At 40.1% G+C, this 20,232-nt stretch overlaps 1 protein-coding gene across 1 annotated transcript in view; it reads left to right on the top strand.

Annotated features, from left to right (window-relative positions):
• Nucleotides 1-20,232, top strand: part of ITIH2 (inter-alpha-trypsin inhibitor heavy chain 2) — a 43,711-nt gene that overhangs the window by 5,639 nt on the left and 17,840 nt on the right. Inside the window, exons 5-11 of the mRNA XM_049881479.1 lie at nt 3,088-3,192; nt 5,250-5,412; nt 10,819-10,926; nt 11,626-11,754; nt 13,682-13,798; nt 17,515-17,683; nt 18,500-18,625. Coding sequence (XP_049737436.1) covers nt 3,088-3,192; nt 5,250-5,412; nt 10,819-10,926; nt 11,626-11,754; nt 13,682-13,798; nt 17,515-17,683; nt 18,500-18,625 — 917 coding nt within the window. The remainder of the gene's footprint in view (nt 1-3,087; nt 3,193-5,249; nt 5,413-10,818; nt 10,927-11,625; nt 11,755-13,681; nt 13,799-17,514; nt 17,684-18,499; nt 18,626-20,232) is intronic.

Here is a 20,232-nt window from a genome sequence, read left to right as displayed (position 1 = left end):
TGAGATTGGCTTCAAAATAATCGAGTGGGCCTATAAACAAAATGGAGCCCTGGTGGCACAGTGGTTAAGAGCTACGGCAAGCTACAGCTGCTGACCAAATGGTTGGCAGTTGGAATCCACAAGCCACTCCTTGGATACCCCATGGGGAAGTTCTACCCTGTCCTGTACAGTTGCTATGAGTCAGAATTGACTTGACAGCAATAGGTTTGGTTTATTTATTTATTTAAATATTTAAATAGCATTGGCCAAGTACTGATAATGTTATAGATGAGTGATAGTTACACTGGGGATTTTTAAAATATTATTCTCTATTTTTTTGTATGTTTGAAATTTCCGTAATAATAATAAATAAAAAACATTCTACTACCTTTCATATTGTTAAGGCCAGGTTTCTTGTCCCCCCTGGAGGCTTAGTTTATCAAGGCTAACCATTCCATGTTCCTCTTAGTGGTTAGAATGGTTATCCACGCCCTGACCATCCAGGTGCCATCACTAGATGTCCTCTACTTTATCAATGTTTCTCTTAAGTTGCCCAGAACAGAGCACAATACTCCACATATAATCTGGCTATTTTTATTAAGACGTTAGGTTGAGTTACTTCTCATCTGCTTTTGTTTTTCACACACCAAAGTTTCCCATGATACTTGTGAATAAAATAAAATAAAGGATTCCATTACTGCGTATTTTGGCTTCTAAAAACTGCAAAGCCAAAACAAAACAAAAACTGCAAAGTCAAGTTAACTCTATTTTCTAAATGAGATAGGCTGAAAAAAGCATTATGTGGCTTTGAATTGATATCTTTTATATTGGCTTAAAAAGGCATAACTGTTTTTAAGTCAGCCTTTTCTAAAAGGCAAAGGAAGATGAAAGAGTTTATATGTAGTGGTATGATATGATATAACGTCTAAAAATTATATTACTATTGTAATAAACTTATTTTGTGTGTATATGTTTTCATTTTTTTATCTTTGGTGAAAATATTCACAGCAAAACATACACTCACTCAACAATTTCTACATGTACAGTTCAGTAACATTGGTTACATTCTTCACATTGTGTCACCAGTCTCGCTATCTCTTCCCAAATTATTTCACCACCGTTAACTTAGACTCACTGCCCTCTAAACTTCTCACCTCTGCATTAGAGTTACTGTGGTCAATTTGATCTCACATAGATAATTCTTTAAAAGGGCACAATGCTCAAGGCAAACATTCTTTACTAATTGTGCTAAACTGTTGTTTGGTTTAATGATGACTTCAGGGGATAGTTTTAAAGATTTAGGTTTAAAGATTATCTCAGGGGAATAGATTCGGGGGTTCTTCCAGTCTGAATGAGTTCCAAAACTCTGGATTCCATAAGAATTTGAAATTCTGTTCTACATTTTTCCCCTTTTTGGTCAGGATCCATATACTGAATCCTTGATCAAAACATTCAGTAATGGTAGCTGCGTGCCATCCAATTCTTCTGGTCTCAAGGCAAAGGAGGCAGTAGTTTATGGAGGCAATTAGACCTTCAGTCCAATTCCTTCTCAGGTTCCTGGGTTTTCTTCTTCCCCTGCTGCTCCAGGCAAATAGAGATCAACTGTTGTGTTTTAGATGACTGCTCGAAAGCTTTTAATTAAACACTTATTTTTAAGCCACACAACCAGAATTTACTCACCTCTTCTTTCTTTTTTCCTTCATTCTTTCCTTTCTTCCACATCTCATTCCATAGAAGATTTAGGTGACTGAAGAGGACTGTGAAATATACATTTATTTTGGTCTGTCATTCAAGACTAGGTTTACAAGATGAGAGAAGATAGCTGCTTATCATCACCGCAATTTAAGATGGGCTTCACAGACCTCAATATCCAGCTAAAATATTTCTTCTGCCTTTTTATCAAGGTCCCAAATATTCTACCATGAGAGATGATTTCATTTTGTCCTGAGACTCTTTAGTCTTTAAACCTTAATATGACTTAATGGAAGAAAACCTGGAGATCTTCAAAGGAGAAGTTAAATGGATAAACACAAACTTTGCAAAGGGATTCATCAGCACGTTCCCTATCTTCCTTTACCCTTTTCCACCTTCGTAGGAAAGCATCATACCTTCCAGCTCTGCCAAAACCTTAATTCATAAAAGATCTGATAAAGCAAATGCAGCCCAGATAATCAGTGATTTATCAGCCACCTCTCCTGGACACATTTGTAATTCAAAGGGGATACCCAAAGGGAACAATTCTTAACCTGAAGAATAAAACTGAAAATGAGGACAAAAATTTACATAGTACTTGAGGGATAAATTTTAGGCTAGGAGCCTACGTAAAAAAAACCAAACCCATTGCCATAGAGTCAATTCCAACTGACCGTGACCCCATGTGTTACAGAGTAGAACAGCTCCACAGGGTTTTCTTGGCTGTACTTTGTACGGAAGCAGATTGTTAGCCTTTCTTCCACGTGCCACTGGTAGGTTTGACCCCCGGCAACCTTTAGGTTAGTAGTGAAACACAAACTGCATCAACCAGAGACTGGAGCCTACATAAAATTCACTGTGGATGAGTCAATTCCAACTTATAGTGACCCTATAGAACAGAGTAGAACTGTCCATAGGGTTTCCAAGGATCGGCTGGTGGATTCGAACTGCTGGCCTTTTGGTTAGCAGCCGAACTCTTAACTACTGGGCCACCAGGGCTCCAGGCCCTACATAAAACTAAAAATTAAGCCTGTTGCTGTTAAGTAGATTCTGACTATAGGGACCCTATAGGACAGAGTAGAACTGTCCCATAGAATTTCCAAGAAGTGCCTCGTGGATTCGAACTGCCAACCTTTTGGTTAGCAGCTATAGCACTTAACCACTGCTCTACCAGGGTTTCCGGGGCCTACATAGTCCCTCTCAGATCACTGTAGGATGAAGGAAGCCCACTCTGTGAAATATTCTAATGTTAAATAATCTCTACTTTTAAATTAGAGTTGCAAAATGCCAAATGTCCTCCCCCGTACCCCCCTCACCCCCACTAATTAAATCAACTTTGTTGGGTTGTTTCCTTGTTTGTTTGTTAAGCTAAGGCTGTTCTTCTGATCAACTGGCTGCCTTCTTGTCAATTTCTAGGACTGTAGATGGCACAAGATTTACCAGTTCCATTAAGGAGAAAACTGTGGGTCGAGCGCTGTACTCACAAGCAAGAGCAAAAGGCAAGGCCGCTGCATTGGTGAGGTAAGGGCTGGGGGAACAGAGCCTGCCCTCCCATTCCCATTGCCGCTCCATCTCATATCCCACCCCCCAATGGCAAGCCAGCAGACCTCCAGGAAGGCACAGAGCATTAGAAACAGTGGCAAACTGTTGTTGTCAGATGGTAGAATTAGGTATTACCATTCCTATTTCCCTAAAGGCCTCTCTTCAATGAATAGGTTTCAGGTGATCTCACACTTATCCTTATTTTACTGCTTTTCAGGTAGATGGATGTTATGTAAATAAACATTGGTGTTCTGAAAGGGTGCATAAAATATACCCTACAGAAATATTGGTGGTCTTGTTACAAAGCTTACCATATGTACAGAAAGAAAAGTTTGGAATTTGTTTTAATGATTTTTATGAGGTAAGCTCTCCTTAAGCAAACATCAGTTACGTAGATTCCTTTTTTTCTTGCTTTTTGTTACAATCTTAAATAAAATGCTGGGAATACCAACACACTCCCTTCAAAAGGGCAAGAAACAACAAAGGAGTTTTTAACTCACCATTCCTTACAATGTGTATCTAATCTTATGACAAACCCTGCCAACTTTTTTACTTCATGCCCTCCTCCATATTCCCTTTAGTTTTCATTTCATTCATGCATTGCTTATTCAATGAAAATGTGTTGTATGTCAACTCTGTACTTAGTTCTTTCAGAGGTGGGAGCAATACAAAAACAAACACTGTTAGGCTTGTGAAGGAGACAGACCATTCCAGGACTCAGGGTACTAACTTGGGTAAGTCTGTCTAGGTTGAGGAAATCATCACAGAATTGATGATGCTTGAAGTAAGCCCAAATAGATGAATAGAATTTAGGTAAAGAAAAAAGGGAAGAAATTCTAAGCGGAGGAGACACTTCCAGCATTGTTCCAGGTTAATCAATTCTTTTACCCTTTCCAATCATTTTGTCATCTTTACCCATCATTTTGACCACATCAACCGTTTATTTATTCCACAAGTATTTATTAGTAACAGGAACTAGTCTAGGCTGTGGAGATACAGCAGAAAACAAAGCAGATAAAATTCTCATAGAATTCTCATAGAAATGCGGCCACTCACTACATCTGCATCTAGCTTTGCAAGGGGCCATGCTTTTTCATCAACTACCCAATATCCCAAGCCTTCTTCCCTCACAAACCTTCCCCAATCCTAAATGTACTGATTAAGCACAATCTCACCTAGCTTATTTAGTTATTTAATTGTAAAACACCATTTATTATTTATCCTACTGCTTGACTCACCCTCATGTGATTAACCTGATGTTCTCTCTTTAAAACCATAAACACTTCAAGGTCAATGATCACATTAGGCTCGATATGTACAGTGACTAAAGAAGGCTTTACGCTGGAGATACATATTCGAATATCTTCAAAAATATAAAGAAACCCCAGAGTGAGTCTCAAATGTGGTATAGTGAAAAGTATGCAGTCTTTGGAGTTGTCCAAACTTGGGTTTGAGTCCTGGCTCTACAACTGACAAACTCTGTGGTCTTGAGAAGGTTACTTATCGTCTAAGAGCCTCATTTGTTATCATCTGATAAATGAGGGTAATGATACCTACCTTGCAGAAATGCTATATTAGAGATAAAAAAAAACAAAACAAAACTCAAAACCTGTTGCCGTTGAGTCATTCCGACTCACAGTGACCCCATAGGACAGAGTAGAACTGCTCCATAGGGTTCCCAAGGCTGTGATCTTTGTGGAAGCAGACTGCCACATCTTTCTCCTGCATATTAGAGATTATATATGTTAAATTCCTGACATATAATAGGGATAAGTAACTGGCTGCTTTTTAAAGATGACACTCAAATCAGTAAGAAGCAACGAAAGAAAAAGGTCAAATAGGAGAGGAGACTGAAACCCTTGACAGAATTAAATTTACTAGAAGTTGCATTTATCTCTATTGTACACACTGTTCATTTTCATGAAAATTGCTCAGGTTTGATTGCCCAGGGAAATCTAGATGCCTTCTGTCCAGATTTTGGGTCTTGTAGCTTTATCATGCCAATGATGACTTATGCTGAGGGCTCATACCTTTAGGAGCAAAGCTCTCGATATGGAGAACTTCAAAACCGAAGTAAACATCCTCCCTGGATCAAAGGTGCAATTTGAACTTCATTATCAGGAAGTGAAGTGGAGGAAGCTGGGATCCTATGAACACAGGATTCATCTGCAGCCGGGGCGACTGGCCAAACACTTGGAGGTAAGCACAGATGTGTACACACGGTGTATGGGGTATATGGTGTACAGTGCTGCCATTCTCTTATGGTCCCTATCCTCAAATTATACTTTCTGTTTCATCACTATTTATGATGTTTGATGCCACTCCTGACCCTGCAACATAATGTGGTGTACTGAAAAGTTTATGGCTTTGGAGTCAACTAGGCTACTTCTTTACAGATTTAAATGCCAACTTGAATACTTACTAGCTTTCCGACATGGGGCAAATTATCCCGAGTCTCCATGTCCACTTCTATAAAAAGGGTACTATAACTTACTTGGAGCCCTGTTGGTTCCAAGGGTTAAGGGCTTGGCTGTTAACCAAAAGGCTGACAGTTTGAATCCACCAGGCACTCCTTGGAAACCCTATGGGGCAGTTCTACTCTGTCATATAGGGTCACTATGAATTGGAATCGACTCGATGGAAATGGGATTTTAATAACATACTTACCTTAGCTTTGTGTGAGATAAACTTAAGGAAATAGGTGGCAAATAATAGGAGCTCAATGAATGCTAAATTAATCATCTTCCCCCTCCATCCCATTCATTCCCCACATCACACCTGTCATCAGTCAGCTCAAGACAATAATGCCTTTGGGCATTGCATTGGCTATGAATTTGAACTCATCTTTGCTGTAATCTTCATCTCTTGCTTTAAAATCTGGAATACACTTTTCTTTGTTGGAATATTTGTGATATCATACGAACACTTTGTGTGTTCAATTATACGAGGCAAAACAGATCCAGAAGAAACCTAGGAAAGCACACAGCCCACTATGCCTCTTCCATTTGACAGATGGGAGAGTGAAGCAGGAAATTATGAATTGCCTGTAGACATAGAAGACTAAAGGCAATGGATTAATCATGATGAAATTTTAACTCCAATTTAAAGAGTTGCATATATGGTAAATAAAAAATACTTTTTTCTTCCTGTTTACTGTATGGCTTTTGTCTACTATCAGGATATATGCAGTGAAATCTCTTCAGGGCTACCCTTAGCATATACATAGTCTTTGCTCAAATTAGAAAAAAAGGCCTTTCCTCAAGGCAAATGCAGCCCCATGCCAGGACACGTGAGCATTTGGCTTATGGGTTGGATTTCAGCTCCCTTTTTCCCCCTGGCCAGGTGCTCTGCACAGCTAAATAAGTGATCGTGGTTATTTTTCCATGTTGTTGTTGTTAGGTGCCGTCAAGTCAGTTCCTACCCATAGTGATCCTATGTACAATAGAATGAAACACTGCCTGGTCCTGCGCCATCCTCACAATCGCTGTTATGCTTGAGCCCATTGTTGCAGCCACTATGTCAATCCATGTTATTGAGGGTCTTCTTCTTTTTCGGTGACCCTCTACTTTACCAAGAATGATGTCATTCTCCAGGGACTAATCTCTCCTGATAACATGTCCAAAGTATGTTACTTTGAACATGTTATTTTTCCATAGTGGTGATCAGTGCATGCCAGTCACCCACATTCTCTTGCTCAGTACTATGAATCGTATGGTACGTAGTACGAAGCAGCAGCTAGATGAGATTAACATCTAGCCTCTAACTATGCGATTTTTGAGATTATTGATAATAGTAATACTATTGATAATAACTGAGTTCATGATATGAAAATGAATTCTATATCATGGTGCCTGGTTTATGCATAGTATGCCATTTAATCCTTGCCACTATTTATGTGTTGTTGTTGTTGTTAGGTGCCATCAAGTTGGTTCCTACTCATAGCAATCCTCTGTACAACAGAATGAAACACTGCCTGGTCCTGTGCCATCCTCACAATCATTGTTATGCTTGAGCCCATTGTTGCAGCCACTGTGTCAATCTATCTTGGTGAGGGTCTTCCTCTTTTTCACTGACCTCCTACTTTACCAAGAGTGACATCCTTCTCCAGGGACTGATCCTTCCTGATAACGCGTCCAAAGTATGTGAGATGTAGCCTTGCCATCCTTGCTTCTAAGGAGCATTCTAGTACTTCTTCCAAGACAAATTTATTTCTTCTTTGGCAGTCCATGGTGTATTCAGTATTCTTCATCAACTCCACAGTTCAAATGCATCAATTCTTCTTTGGTCTTCCTTATTCACTGTCCGGCTTTCACGTGCGTATGAGGCAACTGAAAACACTATGGCTTGAGTCAGGCACACCTTAGTCTTCAAGGTGACATCTATGCTTTTGAACACTTTAAAGTGGTATTTTGCAGTACATTTTTCCAGTGCAATGCGTCTTTTGATTTCTTGACTGCTGCTTCCGTGGGTGTTGATTGTGGATCCAAGTACAATGAAATCCTTGACCAACTTCAATCTTTTCTCAATTTATCATGATGTTGCTTATTGGTCTAGTTGTGAAGATTTTTGTTTTCTTTATGTTGAGATGTAATCCATACTGAAGGTTGTGGTCTTTGATCTTCATCAGTAAGTGCTTTAAGTCCACTTTCAGCAAGCAAGATTGTGTCATTAGTGAGTTATGCACCCTTATTCCTTAGTTACAGATGTGGAAACTGGAGCTCAGAATTAAATAATTTGCCTAAGATCACAGAGCTGAGAAAAAAATTAAGATTTGAACTTAGATCTTACTACATCTAAAATTATACTCTCTGCCATAAATCCAAGAATTTAAGTCTGGCTTTACACAGCTAGTGATTCTTATCACACACATGAGGTGGCATACAGACAAATCTTTCTTACATTTCTTACTTTTTTATTCACTCTTAAATCTCCCATGCTCTTAGGAATTCCTTGTCTTTAAAATAGGACAGACAGGGTTTGGTATAGTAGAAAGAGTATTGGGCGAAAAAGCATATTTTCTGAGCTCTGGTCCAGAGTTGGCATGAATGAGCTATGGGGTCTGGGTAATTTCTCTTTCCGGCCTTCACTTTCTCATTTGTAAAATAAGAAAGTTGGACTAGATGATCTTTATAATGCTTTCCAGCTCTCACATTCTATGGATTTTATCCATTTTCAAAGAAATTTGATCTTACCCAGAGATAAATTGGAGAGAAAGCATAAGATTATCTACCTTCCCCCATGATTTTGTTCCAGAAAGGATTTCCAATCGCCATCAGATGTTGTTGTTAGCTGCTGTCGAGTCGGCTCCTGACTCACAGTGACCCCATGCATGATGGAACAAAATGCTGCCTGGTCCTGCACCACCCTCATGATCTGTCGTGGATCAGGCCGTTGTGATCCATAGAGTTTTCACTGACTGACTTTCAGACGTAGATCACCAGGTCTTTCTTCCTAGTCCATCTTAGTCTGGAAGCTCTGCTGAAACCTGCTGAGCATCATAGCAACGTGAAAGCATCCACTGATAGACATGTGATGGTTGTGTATGAGGTGCACTGGCTGGGAATCTTACTGGGTCTCCTGCATGGAAGGCAATAATTCCACCACTGAACCACCACTGCCTTTTAATCCCCATCAGAAGGGCCACTAAACTGGAATACATTTCCCTCAGAAGAATCAAGGAGAATAAGATCTCTTTTTAAAACCTCCTTGATGTATCGCATTTCAGCAAAGTTTTTTATTTCAAACTTTTGTGTTCCTTACAGAAAGACCAACAAATATAGTGAGTGACTGGCCCACTGTCAGCCAGTCCCAATATCTCTGAATAGAGCAGAACCAGCTCCAGAGCCTCAGGCACAACTCCCCCACGTGCTCGATGTCGCATCAGGCCCCATCATGTCTTTCAATGACTATGTCTGCATCGTAGCACTGGTGGTGCAGTGGTTAAGAGCTTGGCTGCTAACTAAAAGGTCAGCAGCTCGAATTTAGCAGCCACTCCTTGGAAATCCTTTGGGGCAGTTCTACTTTGTTCTATAGGGTCGCTATGAGTTAGAACAGCTATGGGTTTGATATCTACATTAGGAGTCCCTGGGTGGTGCATATGGTTAACTGAAAGGTTGGAGGTTTGAGCCCACCCAGAGGCTCCTTAGAAGAAAGTCCTGGCAATCTACTTCCAAAAAGAACAGCCGTTGAAAACACTATGGAGCACAGTTCTATTCTGACACACATGAGTTGAAATCAACTCAACAGCAAGTGTTTTTTTTTTTTTATGTCTGCATCAAATTGAGCACAAGTCTGGGAAAAATCCTCCTTCCGCTTTCCTCCTCTTGTAAAGAGACCAAACCTTTTCCTGAATACCCTATGCTCACTCATAGATAAGATCTTGTAGAGAATGAAAACAGAAACCTCAGTTCTCTGCAGCTCCTGGAGCTTTGTCTCCCTTCCTCAAACAGCTGTTCGATTATCTATCAGCAACGGCTGGATCAGCCTCTCCAGAGAGGATCCAGCTGATTCTGTATAGACTTAATTCTTGCCAACTTGAAGAATTATATCATCTTTTAGAGACAACAGGAATCTCAGAGGCAAATTAAGTTCACATGTTATACTGGAATTTGTAATAATCAGGAAAGAAAATATTGGCTCGGCTCAGACACATGCCTAGACTTTACAAAATCAGATTAAAAAAAACCTTTTTTTCAGAGAAAAGGTGGGCATGGTTGCAAAGGGGAGATTGTTCATCTCTGTTGCAAATGATCCTAGTGAGGAAGAAGCACATAAGGAAACCAGTGTGTTCACAGGCCACTGTCTGATGAGCTTGCAATGAAATGGCTATGTACAAAGGATAGAGGGAATCTCAAGAAAACATAGATAGGACATTTTTGGCATGGGGCCTGAAGAACAATGTGGGAATGGTAACCCATGAACTGAAAAGACTGAGCTGAGGCTGTTGAAAACCAAGAAGCAGTCTACGCTGGGATCAGCCAGACCTGGTTTTGAAACCTGGCTCTGCTACTTACTAGCTAGATCACTTAACCTCTCTCCTTCTTCATCTGTAAATCAAGAAATAATAACAATACAGGTGAGGGTTAAATGAATTAGTACATGGGAAGCGCTTAGCACAGTACTTAGAATATAGCCAGCACTCAGAAAATGGCAGCTGTTACTATGGTTTTACCAACGATCATCAAAAGATTTTTCAACTCTTCAGGCAGACAGGAATAAAGAAGCACAGAATTTAACATATCTAGAAAGTGAATGCAGAACGATTTAAGAATGCTTTTGCTTCTTATCCCTCCCTCCCCCAACAAAATGAATGTTCTTCTAAATAAAAAGAATAGAATATAATGAAGAGGGGGAATTAAATCCCAGAGGAGTGAGGCAATAAAAAAAGGCAGTACTGAGTTGCCAGAAAGGGGCTTAAGTCTCGTGGCTGTTGAATTACATCTCAAAGGACTTAAAGAACCTGAAGAGTGATCAAGGAACCATGCTGGATAATCTCTGAGAAAACTTGAAGTGAGAACATCATCAGAGGACCCATTAGTAATTGTGCTTCCTATTTAAAAAGTGTATACAGATTTTTAATGCTTTAATTTTCCCTCTCGTCTCTAGGTGGACATATGGGTTATTGAACCTCAGGGATTGCGATTTCTTCATGTTCCAGACACATTTGAAGGCCATTTTGAAGGTGTTCCAGTCATATCGAAAGGAAATCAGAAGGTTCGATGCCCATTTCATGTCTAAGTAGTCTAAGAAGCTAGTAGTTCATGGGGTCTGTTCTCTGCTCTGAGGGAAGAAAAGTGGTCAAGTCTTGAGTTAAGGGCACTATCATGAAGGAATAGTGATCTCTGAGCAGAGTTTCAGATCTTCCACAGGACATGCAAAACAAAATCCCCAGTTGTCTCATTCCATTTCGACCACTGACTGTCCCTATTAGAGCTTCATTTCTGCAGGTCATCCATTTGACCAGTAGCCAAAAGACAGCTTTCTTGATGGATAAGTGCTGATTCTCATTTAAAGAGAAAGATTCAGCTTAATTCTTTCTGCCTTAATGGCCAAGAATAATCAACTATGAAGAGGTCAAGCACTTCTATGAAGCCCTCAGAGACTTTTTCTTGTGCTGATAACCATTTCTACCATAGGACCCACCAGTGCCATAGGGGAAGGGAGAAATTCTTTGAAACTCTTAGAAAAAAAAAGCCTGAGAACCTGGCAAAGTAGCCCTACAGGCTGGCAGATGCTTTTTTAGAAAGTCCAGGCTCTGCCTTTTCCTAATGGGCCTACTGACACTGATGGGATGCAGAATGTCCATTGGGCAACACCTCTTCACCTATGTGCATCAGAAGGTGCAGCTGTCAGCCCCTCACCTGGAGAGGGATTGGAGCCAAGACCAGGCTCTGACATAAATGCTCTTTCCAGGCGCATGTCTCCTTCAGGCCCACAGTACCACAGCAAAGAAAATGCTCCAACTGCTCTGAGACTGCCGTGGATGGAGAGTTGGTGGTGGTGTATGATGTGAACAGAGAAGAGAAAGCTGGTGAACTGGAGGTGAGTGAAAACAGATTCTAGAATTTCCAAGATGATGCCAAAGAACTGTTGCTTGTTGAACTAATTCCCTAGCCTCTGGGTAGGTTCTAGCAGCCAAGGCAAATTGGGCTCTGCAGAGAAGGGATTAAAATATTTCTCTAAGTGTCCCTAAGCAGCATCTTTTTATAGCAAGAGAAGTGAAAAAAAAAAAAAAAGATCAACGGGTCTCATGCCCTTGTCACAGAAGGACACTTCTTAATCTCATAAGAAGAACAATAGAAAGTTCAAAATGGGAATTTTGGATAACTTCCCAAGGCCGTTTGCAATTAGACTATCAAAGAAAACACAGAGATTATGGACTAAGAGGAAGGCACAATCAAAGCCCAGAGAAAGATCTGGTGTTAATGGTGAATTCCAGGGTCAGTGTTTATTATGAGATTTCCCCCTTTCTTGTGTCTTAAACATGTGTCTGCATTTCCATTGTGGTAAGGTAATAACCCTTAGAGAGTTCCAAAAAGGCTGTCATTCCCTCTGGGGACAGGGAGGTAGAGGAGCATCTTGGAGCTTACTGCTCACACCCTGAGTTGGACATTGTGATGTCCTGAATAGAAGTAACCAAAGGCCAGTGGAAAGAGAATTAGGTGAGCCAACTGTTAAAGCCTGCAGTAGAAAACAAAGAGGGTGATTGGGAATCTAGGATTGGTTCCTATCAACTTCAAGAAAAATACAAACTCATTACCTACTTCCCCACCCTAATTTCTTGGCACATCCTCCACCTTGAATTCCACGGCCCTGCCATGCTGAACCCCTTATAGAACCTCAACTTTGCCATATTCTCTCATGATTGAGTCCGCTCTGTCTGGAACTGTCCTCCCACCTTTATTCCACCACCCCTATTCCAGCTCCCTTGCTAGCTGTCTGACTCCAAACCCACCCTCTGTGTCCCAGCTTAGATGCAATTTCCATGGAAAGCCTCCCCTGTCTGAGTTAGATGCAGCCTCACTGGGCTCTCTCAGAGCCCTTTACTTTCTGATCACAGCACTTCGCATACTGTGCCACAATTGCCTGTTTACTTGTCTGTATCCTCCGCTGGTCTGTGAGCCTTGTGAGACCAGGGACACCTGATTCACAGTTGTTTAGCATGATGCCTGGAACACAGACTCTTAACACATACTGGCGGTGTAAAATGGAGTGAAGTGAAACACCCTGGGGGTTTTAACTGCTGAGAAGACTTGAACCCTCACAGGAAAGGACACAGGGAAAGCATGAAAGAAAGGGAGAGATGGAAGTACACCTCAGTTTTCTTTTTTACCATCATATCTCCTCTCGCCTCTCCTCACTTAGCCCCAGGCTCCACTTTCCAACCCACCCATCCCAGCACCTTTCCCACTCCTCACCCCAAGACCCCAGTCTCAGATTTTCACTAAAGAATTCTGAAGCCCCCATCCTCTCCCATCCTCCACCACGCATGGTTCTAACCCTACTGTGGTGAGTATCCTACCTCCTGCCGTGGGAGCCATTTGCCAGGTATTTGTAAGTAAGGAAGCTCCTATTCCCATCATTCAGCAGGCAAGAGGGGAGGTTTGCAATTCTGTACCACTTGTCGGGGACTGGCCAAGGAACTTGACTACCATGATTAACATGAATTCCATAGAAAATTGCTTGCAAATTACCAATTAACAAATAAGCTTTGGAAGCATCACCAGTTTCTAAGCTGAAAAATGCCTGCTGTCTGAAAAACTCACAACAACAACAAAAAAGTATTATGCGGATTAAATCCTAAAAGAGATAGTTTAATATGAGCATTCAGAATTATTCCTCAGTCATTTTAGGAAAAATGTGCGTTTGGCCGGAGAGAATAAGAACATGCAGTAATTTTTGTAGAGGACTCTGGTCTTTCTCTTGTAAACATTGGCACTGATTTGACTCAATCTGTTCTACTTTGCAGGTATTTAATGGATATTTTGTCCAGTTCTTTGCTCCTGACAACTTGGAACCAATTCCTAAAAACATTCTCTTTGTCATTGATGTCAGTGGCTCAATGTGGGGAATTAAAATGAAACAAGTAAGTACCCCCTGTTTGCAGTGGTGTTTGGGACTCCCTAACTTTTTTGACCCCCTTCCAACAATGAAACCATTCAATCCATCCCCCGCCCTTTAAGGTTATAACTCAGTAACTGGTTACTAAGATCATGAAGTTTTTAGATTATTATACGTCAACAGGATGTACACGTCAATCTGCTAGTCATCCATCCCTTCTAAAACTCCCATCCTTCTCATCTCTTTCTTCTCTCCTTTCCCCTCTTTTTCATTCTATACTCACTATTTCCTTGAAAAACTAGCTCAAAACTTACTTCTTTAAAAGATTTCTCTGTGTAATTTCTCCTCACTGTGATCACTCTTCCGCTCCACTTTCTTTGTATTCTTTCGTATGATGTTTTACTTTAGCATCATGCCATTGTTGACAAGGAACTTGTTAATCTATGCATATCTTTTCTAGTTATATTGTAATTCTTTGAGGGTGGCTATCCTGTCTCATGTCTTCTAATTTTTTTGAATTCCTCTAAGTTTTAGTGTAGTTCAAAACTCAATAGAATCTTATTCGGAATATGTTAAATGGTATAGATGCAATTTTAAACAATAGACACAAAAGTTTCTTAATTTATCTATCAATCCATCCTGCCATCCAGTAGAAAAACCAACTATTCATTCACTCAACAACCATTTTGACCACCCAATTTTTTGCTGCTACTGTAGGACCTGTAAGGAATCCAAAAGAAGTAAAGATCTGGACCCTACCCACTTGGGTTTATGCTCCAGGACAAGCCTTCTCAATAGCGACACTATTGATATTTTGGACCAGAGAATTCTTGGTTATGGGGCTGTTCTGCATATTGTAGGCTGTTGATCAGTATCCCTGGTTTCTACCCACTAGATTCCAGTAGCGCTCTCCCCAGTCATGTTGCTGGTGTTAGGTGCTGTCGAGTTGATACAGACTCATAACGACCCCATGTACAACAGAACGAAATGCTGCCTGGTCCCGCATCATGCTCACAATCGTGGCTATGTTTGAGCCCATTGTGGCAGCCACCGTGTCAGTTCATCTCGTTGAGGGTCTTCCTCTTTTTTGCTGACCCTCTACTTTATCAAGTATGATCCCTCCTGACAACATGTCCAAAGTAAGTGAGATGAAGCCTCACCATCCTTGCTTCTAAGGAGCATTCTGGTTATAGACATTGCCAAATGTTCCCCAGGGAGCCAAACTGCACCCAGTTGAGAATTATTGCTCTAATGTAACATTTTATCCACTTACTCCTTTCTTCCTTCGTTCATTTATTTGACAAATACTTATCAAGCAGCTGCTATAACTCGGAATCCACTCTATGCAACGGGTTTTTTTTTTTTTTGTATGTGTCAGACACATACAAAATGTTCATCAATGAACGAAATAAAAAAAACGAAAAAATCACCCCTACTCTCATGGAGCTTATATTCTAGCATTGGATGGGGTGGGGGTGGGGAGGATAGAGAATGAAAATAAGCATAACAAGTAAATCTAAAATATGTTAAACATTGGTGTTATGAAACAGGTTTTTTTTGGTCTGTTTTGTTTGTTTTTAAGAGGAATGTAATAGGAATCAAGAGTGCTAATTGCAAAGGGATGAAATTTTAAATTGGTTTGTCATTTAACTGGTGGTTTCGTGGAGAAGATCTTTGAGGCAACCCTTAAGAAGGTGAGGGGATAGTTGTGCACACATCTGGAAGAAGACCATTGTAGGCAGCAGGAACACCAGTGCTGTAAGGCAGAAGTGTGCCAGGCATGCTCAGGAAAGAGAAGCCCAGTGTGGCAGGAGGATGAGGAGAGCAGCAAGTGTTGAAATCTGAGAAGTAAGGGGTAGGGGCAGATTATGTAAAGTCTTTCAGGCCATGGTCATAACTTTCGCTTTTACACTGAGAGAAGTAGAAAGCTACTGAAGGAGCCCTGCTGGTACAATGGTTAAGACCTCAGCTGCTAACCAAAAGGTGGGAGGCTCGAGCCCTGATACCGTAAAGATTTTAGCCTAGAAAACCATATGGGGCAGTTCTACTCTGTCATATAGTGTAGCTGTGAGTTGACATTGACTCCAATGGCACACAACAATAGTTGAGAACTATTGGAGGTTTTGGATGGAGGAGTGACATCATCTGCCTTATGTTTAAAAGGTGTCTCTGGCTGATGTGTTGAAAATAGATTGGAGTGAAGGGGAGAAGGAAAGCAAGAAGAATTTGCATTTCCACCCCCAGATATACTAAATCAGAATCTACATGTTAATAAGATCCTCAGGTGATTCTTATGTATAATTACTTTTGAGAACCACTGCTCTACTAGTGGTTCTCAGAGTTGGTCCCTAAGCAGCATCATTAGCATAGCCTCGGAACTTGTTCGAAATGCAAATTCTCAGCAAGAGTTCCAACCTGAACTAACTGGTTGAAGCCTTGGTCAAGAGGCCATTACAATAATCCAGGCAAAATATGATGGTGGCTTACAACAGGGTAGCGTTGGTGGATGTGGTAAGAATTGATTGAATTCTGAATCTGTTTTTGAAGATAGGGCAAAAAGAATTTTCTAAAGAATTAGCTGTGAGGTGAGAGAAGAAGAGAGGACTCAAAGATGCTCCCAGGCTTTTAGTCTGAGCAATTAGAAGGATGGAGTTTGCCTTCAACTGATATGGAAAAGATAGGGGAGGGATTAGATTTTGTGGTAAATATCAGGAATTCTGTTTTCAAAATGTTAAATTTGAAATGTCTTTTAAACATCCGAGTGGACCTGTCAAGTAGACCTTTAGGTATACAAATTGGCTATTCAAAAGTGAGATGTGGGATGGAGATATACAGTTAGGGGTTACCAGCATATGTTGTTGTTGTTAGCGGCCATGAAGTCAGCCCCTGACTCTCGGCCACCCCATGCACAATGAAACTAAATGCTGCCCTGACCAGTCCTACCCATTCCCAAGATTGGTTGTGGATTTGAACATTGTGATCCATAGGGTTTTCATTGGCTGATTTTCAGAAGTAGATTGCCAGTCTTTCTTCCAAGTACTAGCATATAGAAGGTATTTAAAGCAATGGGACCATATGAAAACACCAAGAAGTAAGTGTAGATAGAGAAGAGAACCTAGCTTAGACCCTAAGGTATTACAATATTAAGAATTTTGGGAACCAAAGAAACTAAGAAAAAGCAACCAGCAAGAGGGGAGAAAAGAGAAGATTTGAAGACAATTTGTTCAAGAAATTTTACTGCAAAAAGAAGCTGAGAAATGGGAGAAGTGGGTTCAAATGAAGTTTCTTAAGGGGTGAAAAATAATGGCATGTTTTGGAATGTCCCAATAGATGAGGGAAATTTAAGATGTAGAAGAGACAAAAAAAAAAAAAAAAAAAAGTTGTTAGAGAGGCATACCTTTCAGTAGACGAGAGGGGCTGCAAACTAGTTCACAAGTGGATAGATCTGCATTAGATAGAAACACTGCTAGTTCTTCTATATCACCAGGTAGGAGAGAAAAGTGGTTGTGTATAAAAACATTGAAGAGTAAAAGGTTAAGTATCAAAATGTAGAAAAGACATATTCAGAAAAAGTGAGAGATGGGTCTGTGTTGACTGAACTGTCTTCAAGAGATTTTCTGGAAGAATTACGGTTTGAATCAGTACTTGAAGAATGACTAAGATGAAGTATCGGTCTTCCTAGTTTCCTTTTAGGCTTACAGCTTATGTAATGAGACCTTTCTTCACGCCCTTTTGAAATAGACTGTGGAAGCCATGAAGACCATATTGGATGACTTAAGAGCTGAAGACCAATTCTCTGTGGTTGATTTCAACCATAACGTTCGAACCTGGAGAAATGATTTGGTTTCAGCCACTAAAACACAGGTTACAGATGCCAAGAAGTATATTGAGAAAATTCAGCCTAATGGAGGTGAGTGGTTTGTCCTAAAGCTCAAGCAGGAATCTTCCATAGGGTTCAAATCTTAGTTCACTTAAGAAAGAAGCAACATGCACTACCACAATGGTCTTTGCCCAGCATGCAATGATCTGCTTTATATAGCATGTTTATTATTAAATGAGTATCGAATTCATAAGGAGCCCTGGTGGTGCAATGGTTAAGCACTCAGCTGCTAACTAATAGGTTGATGGTTTGAACCCACCCAGTGATTCTGTGGGAGAAAAGACCTGGCAATCTACTTCTGTAAAGGTTATAGTCTAGAAAACTCCATGAGGCAGTTCTACTCTGTCACATGGGGTCACTAGAGTTGAAATCGATTCAATGGCACCTAACAAGAACAATAAATTCATGGTGCAAGTATAAACACATAAGCCAGTCTACATAGTTTTTATTAACCATTCCAACGTTTCTCAGAAAAGGGTGTCAGTAAATGACGCCAGGGTTCTTTATTACTTTCATAGCATAAAATATAAGGATCTCCAGAGCAGTGTCAATTATATCAGCAAGACCAACTTAGGAAGCTTAAATTTCCCGTTTAACAAAATGACAGACTGGTACTTTGAAAGGACTGATTCATCTCTAAGGGAACAGGTTACTACAAAGTGAACATTTTACTCAATTGTGGGATTTTGACCAGGGTGGGCAAACTTTGTACCACTTGGAAGACAACCACATGATTTTGACATTGAATAAATTACACATGAGTAATCAACAGACAGATGAACATGAACCCAACATGTGATTGTTTTTGTGGAAAGAAAGAGTATGCACATTATATTACTTTAACAGGCACAAATATTAACGAAGCACTTCTGCGAGCAATCTTTATTTTGAATGAAGCCGATAACTTGGGATTGTTGGACCCCAACTCAGTCTCTCTGATCATTTTGGTTTCTGATGGAGATCCAACAGTAGGCAAGTATCATTTCAATTTTCTAGTGACAATTTTTTTTTTTTTTACTGTTGCTTCTTGGGAATGTGATTTGTTTAAAGTGGAAAACCTAACTGCATTTGCCTGAGTTTCTAAAACATTTTAAACCCTTGTTTCCTAAAAGAAGGCTTCTTCTGACTCTGAAGCATTTATCCCCTCAACCCCTTCCAGTTTTCTTCCCTCTTCTCCTTTAAGCCAGCCCTCAGAAGTCTTTCAGTGGTGCTCTTGAATGCCTCCGGTTCACTTCTACAGGATGAGGACTTATTGGTAATATTTATTATACAAGGCTTGCTGATACATACTAGTGAAATGCATTTATTCCTCAACTTAAGGTATATGAAGATGGTGTATGGGGGTTGTGCATGTTGAGTATTTATCATACTCATAGGAGTAGCTCATAGTCACTCCTAGTAGTAACTCTGGAGTTCACCATGACATATTCTCCCATTGTTTTCCACATTTCTCCTGAGTTCTTCACTACAATTGGAAAATGACTTCCCTCTGATGTATCCTTTAAGTTAAGCATTTTTCTTATCCACAAAATGGCTTCAACATCTTCCTGCTTCTAATATGTACTGTTATTTTTGTTTGTTTCCTTTGTTTCTTTATACTGACAAGTGTAAGCAACCGTCAATATTAGATTGTGTTGCTATCTGTCATGTAGACAAGGACTATGTCTAACATGGTGCCTGACACATTGTTAGAGGGAACGAAAAAATGATTGCTGAGGCAATAATGACAATGGTAACTGGAGTTTTAGAAAGAGTAAAGGCAAACAGTTTGTTAATAGTGAGACTAGAATGAGCAGTGGTTATATATTTGTAGGTTCGGTGTTTTTCTTCCTCTAATGAAATCACTTTTAAAATTAAATTTTAAAATAAAATTATAAATAGGAAAAATGAAACCTGTTTCTCACCCCTGCTCCTCAACCATCCAGTCCCTGTGTCTGGAGGCAGCCACTGGTTACCAGTTATTTGTGCATCTTTCCAGAGATACTCTATACATACCAGTTTAATATACATATTAAATATTGTATATATGCATATTTATATACAATAAAGATATAATTATATAATAAAGAAAATATAACACATACATATGTGTGTGTATATATATACACATACATGCATATATATAAATGCATCCTACATACACTTATCTTTATCTTGTTTTTGTATCTTTGAAATGTATCACATCATTTAAGGTAAGTACAATGAAGAGTTACCTGGTTCTTTTTAATGACTGCACAGCACTTCACTGTTTGAGTGTATCAATATACCATGGATGCAAAAAGAATGAAAAAATCTGTCTTGGAAGAAGTACAACCAGAATGCTCCTTAGAAGCAAGGGTGGAGAGACTGTGTCTTACATAATTTGCACATGTTGTCAGGAGGGATTAGTCCCTGGAGAAGGACATCCTGCTTGGTAAGGCACAGGGTCAGCGGAAAAGAGGAGGACCCTCAATGAGATGGATTGACACAGTGGCTGCAACAATGGGTTCAAGCATAACGATTGTAAGCATGGTGCAGGACAGGGCAGTGTTTCATTCTGTGGTACATAGGGTTGCTATGAGTTGGAACCAATTCAATGG

This window comes from Elephas maximus, chromosome 4 (genome assembly GCF_024166365.1).
Source record: "Elephas maximus indicus isolate mEleMax1 chromosome 4, mEleMax1 primary haplotype, whole genome shotgun sequence".
In the NCBI taxonomy this organism is placed as follows: Eukaryota; Metazoa; Chordata; class Mammalia; order Proboscidea; family Elephantidae; genus Elephas; species Elephas maximus.
This window is presented reverse-complemented; position numbering and strand designations above follow the sequence as displayed.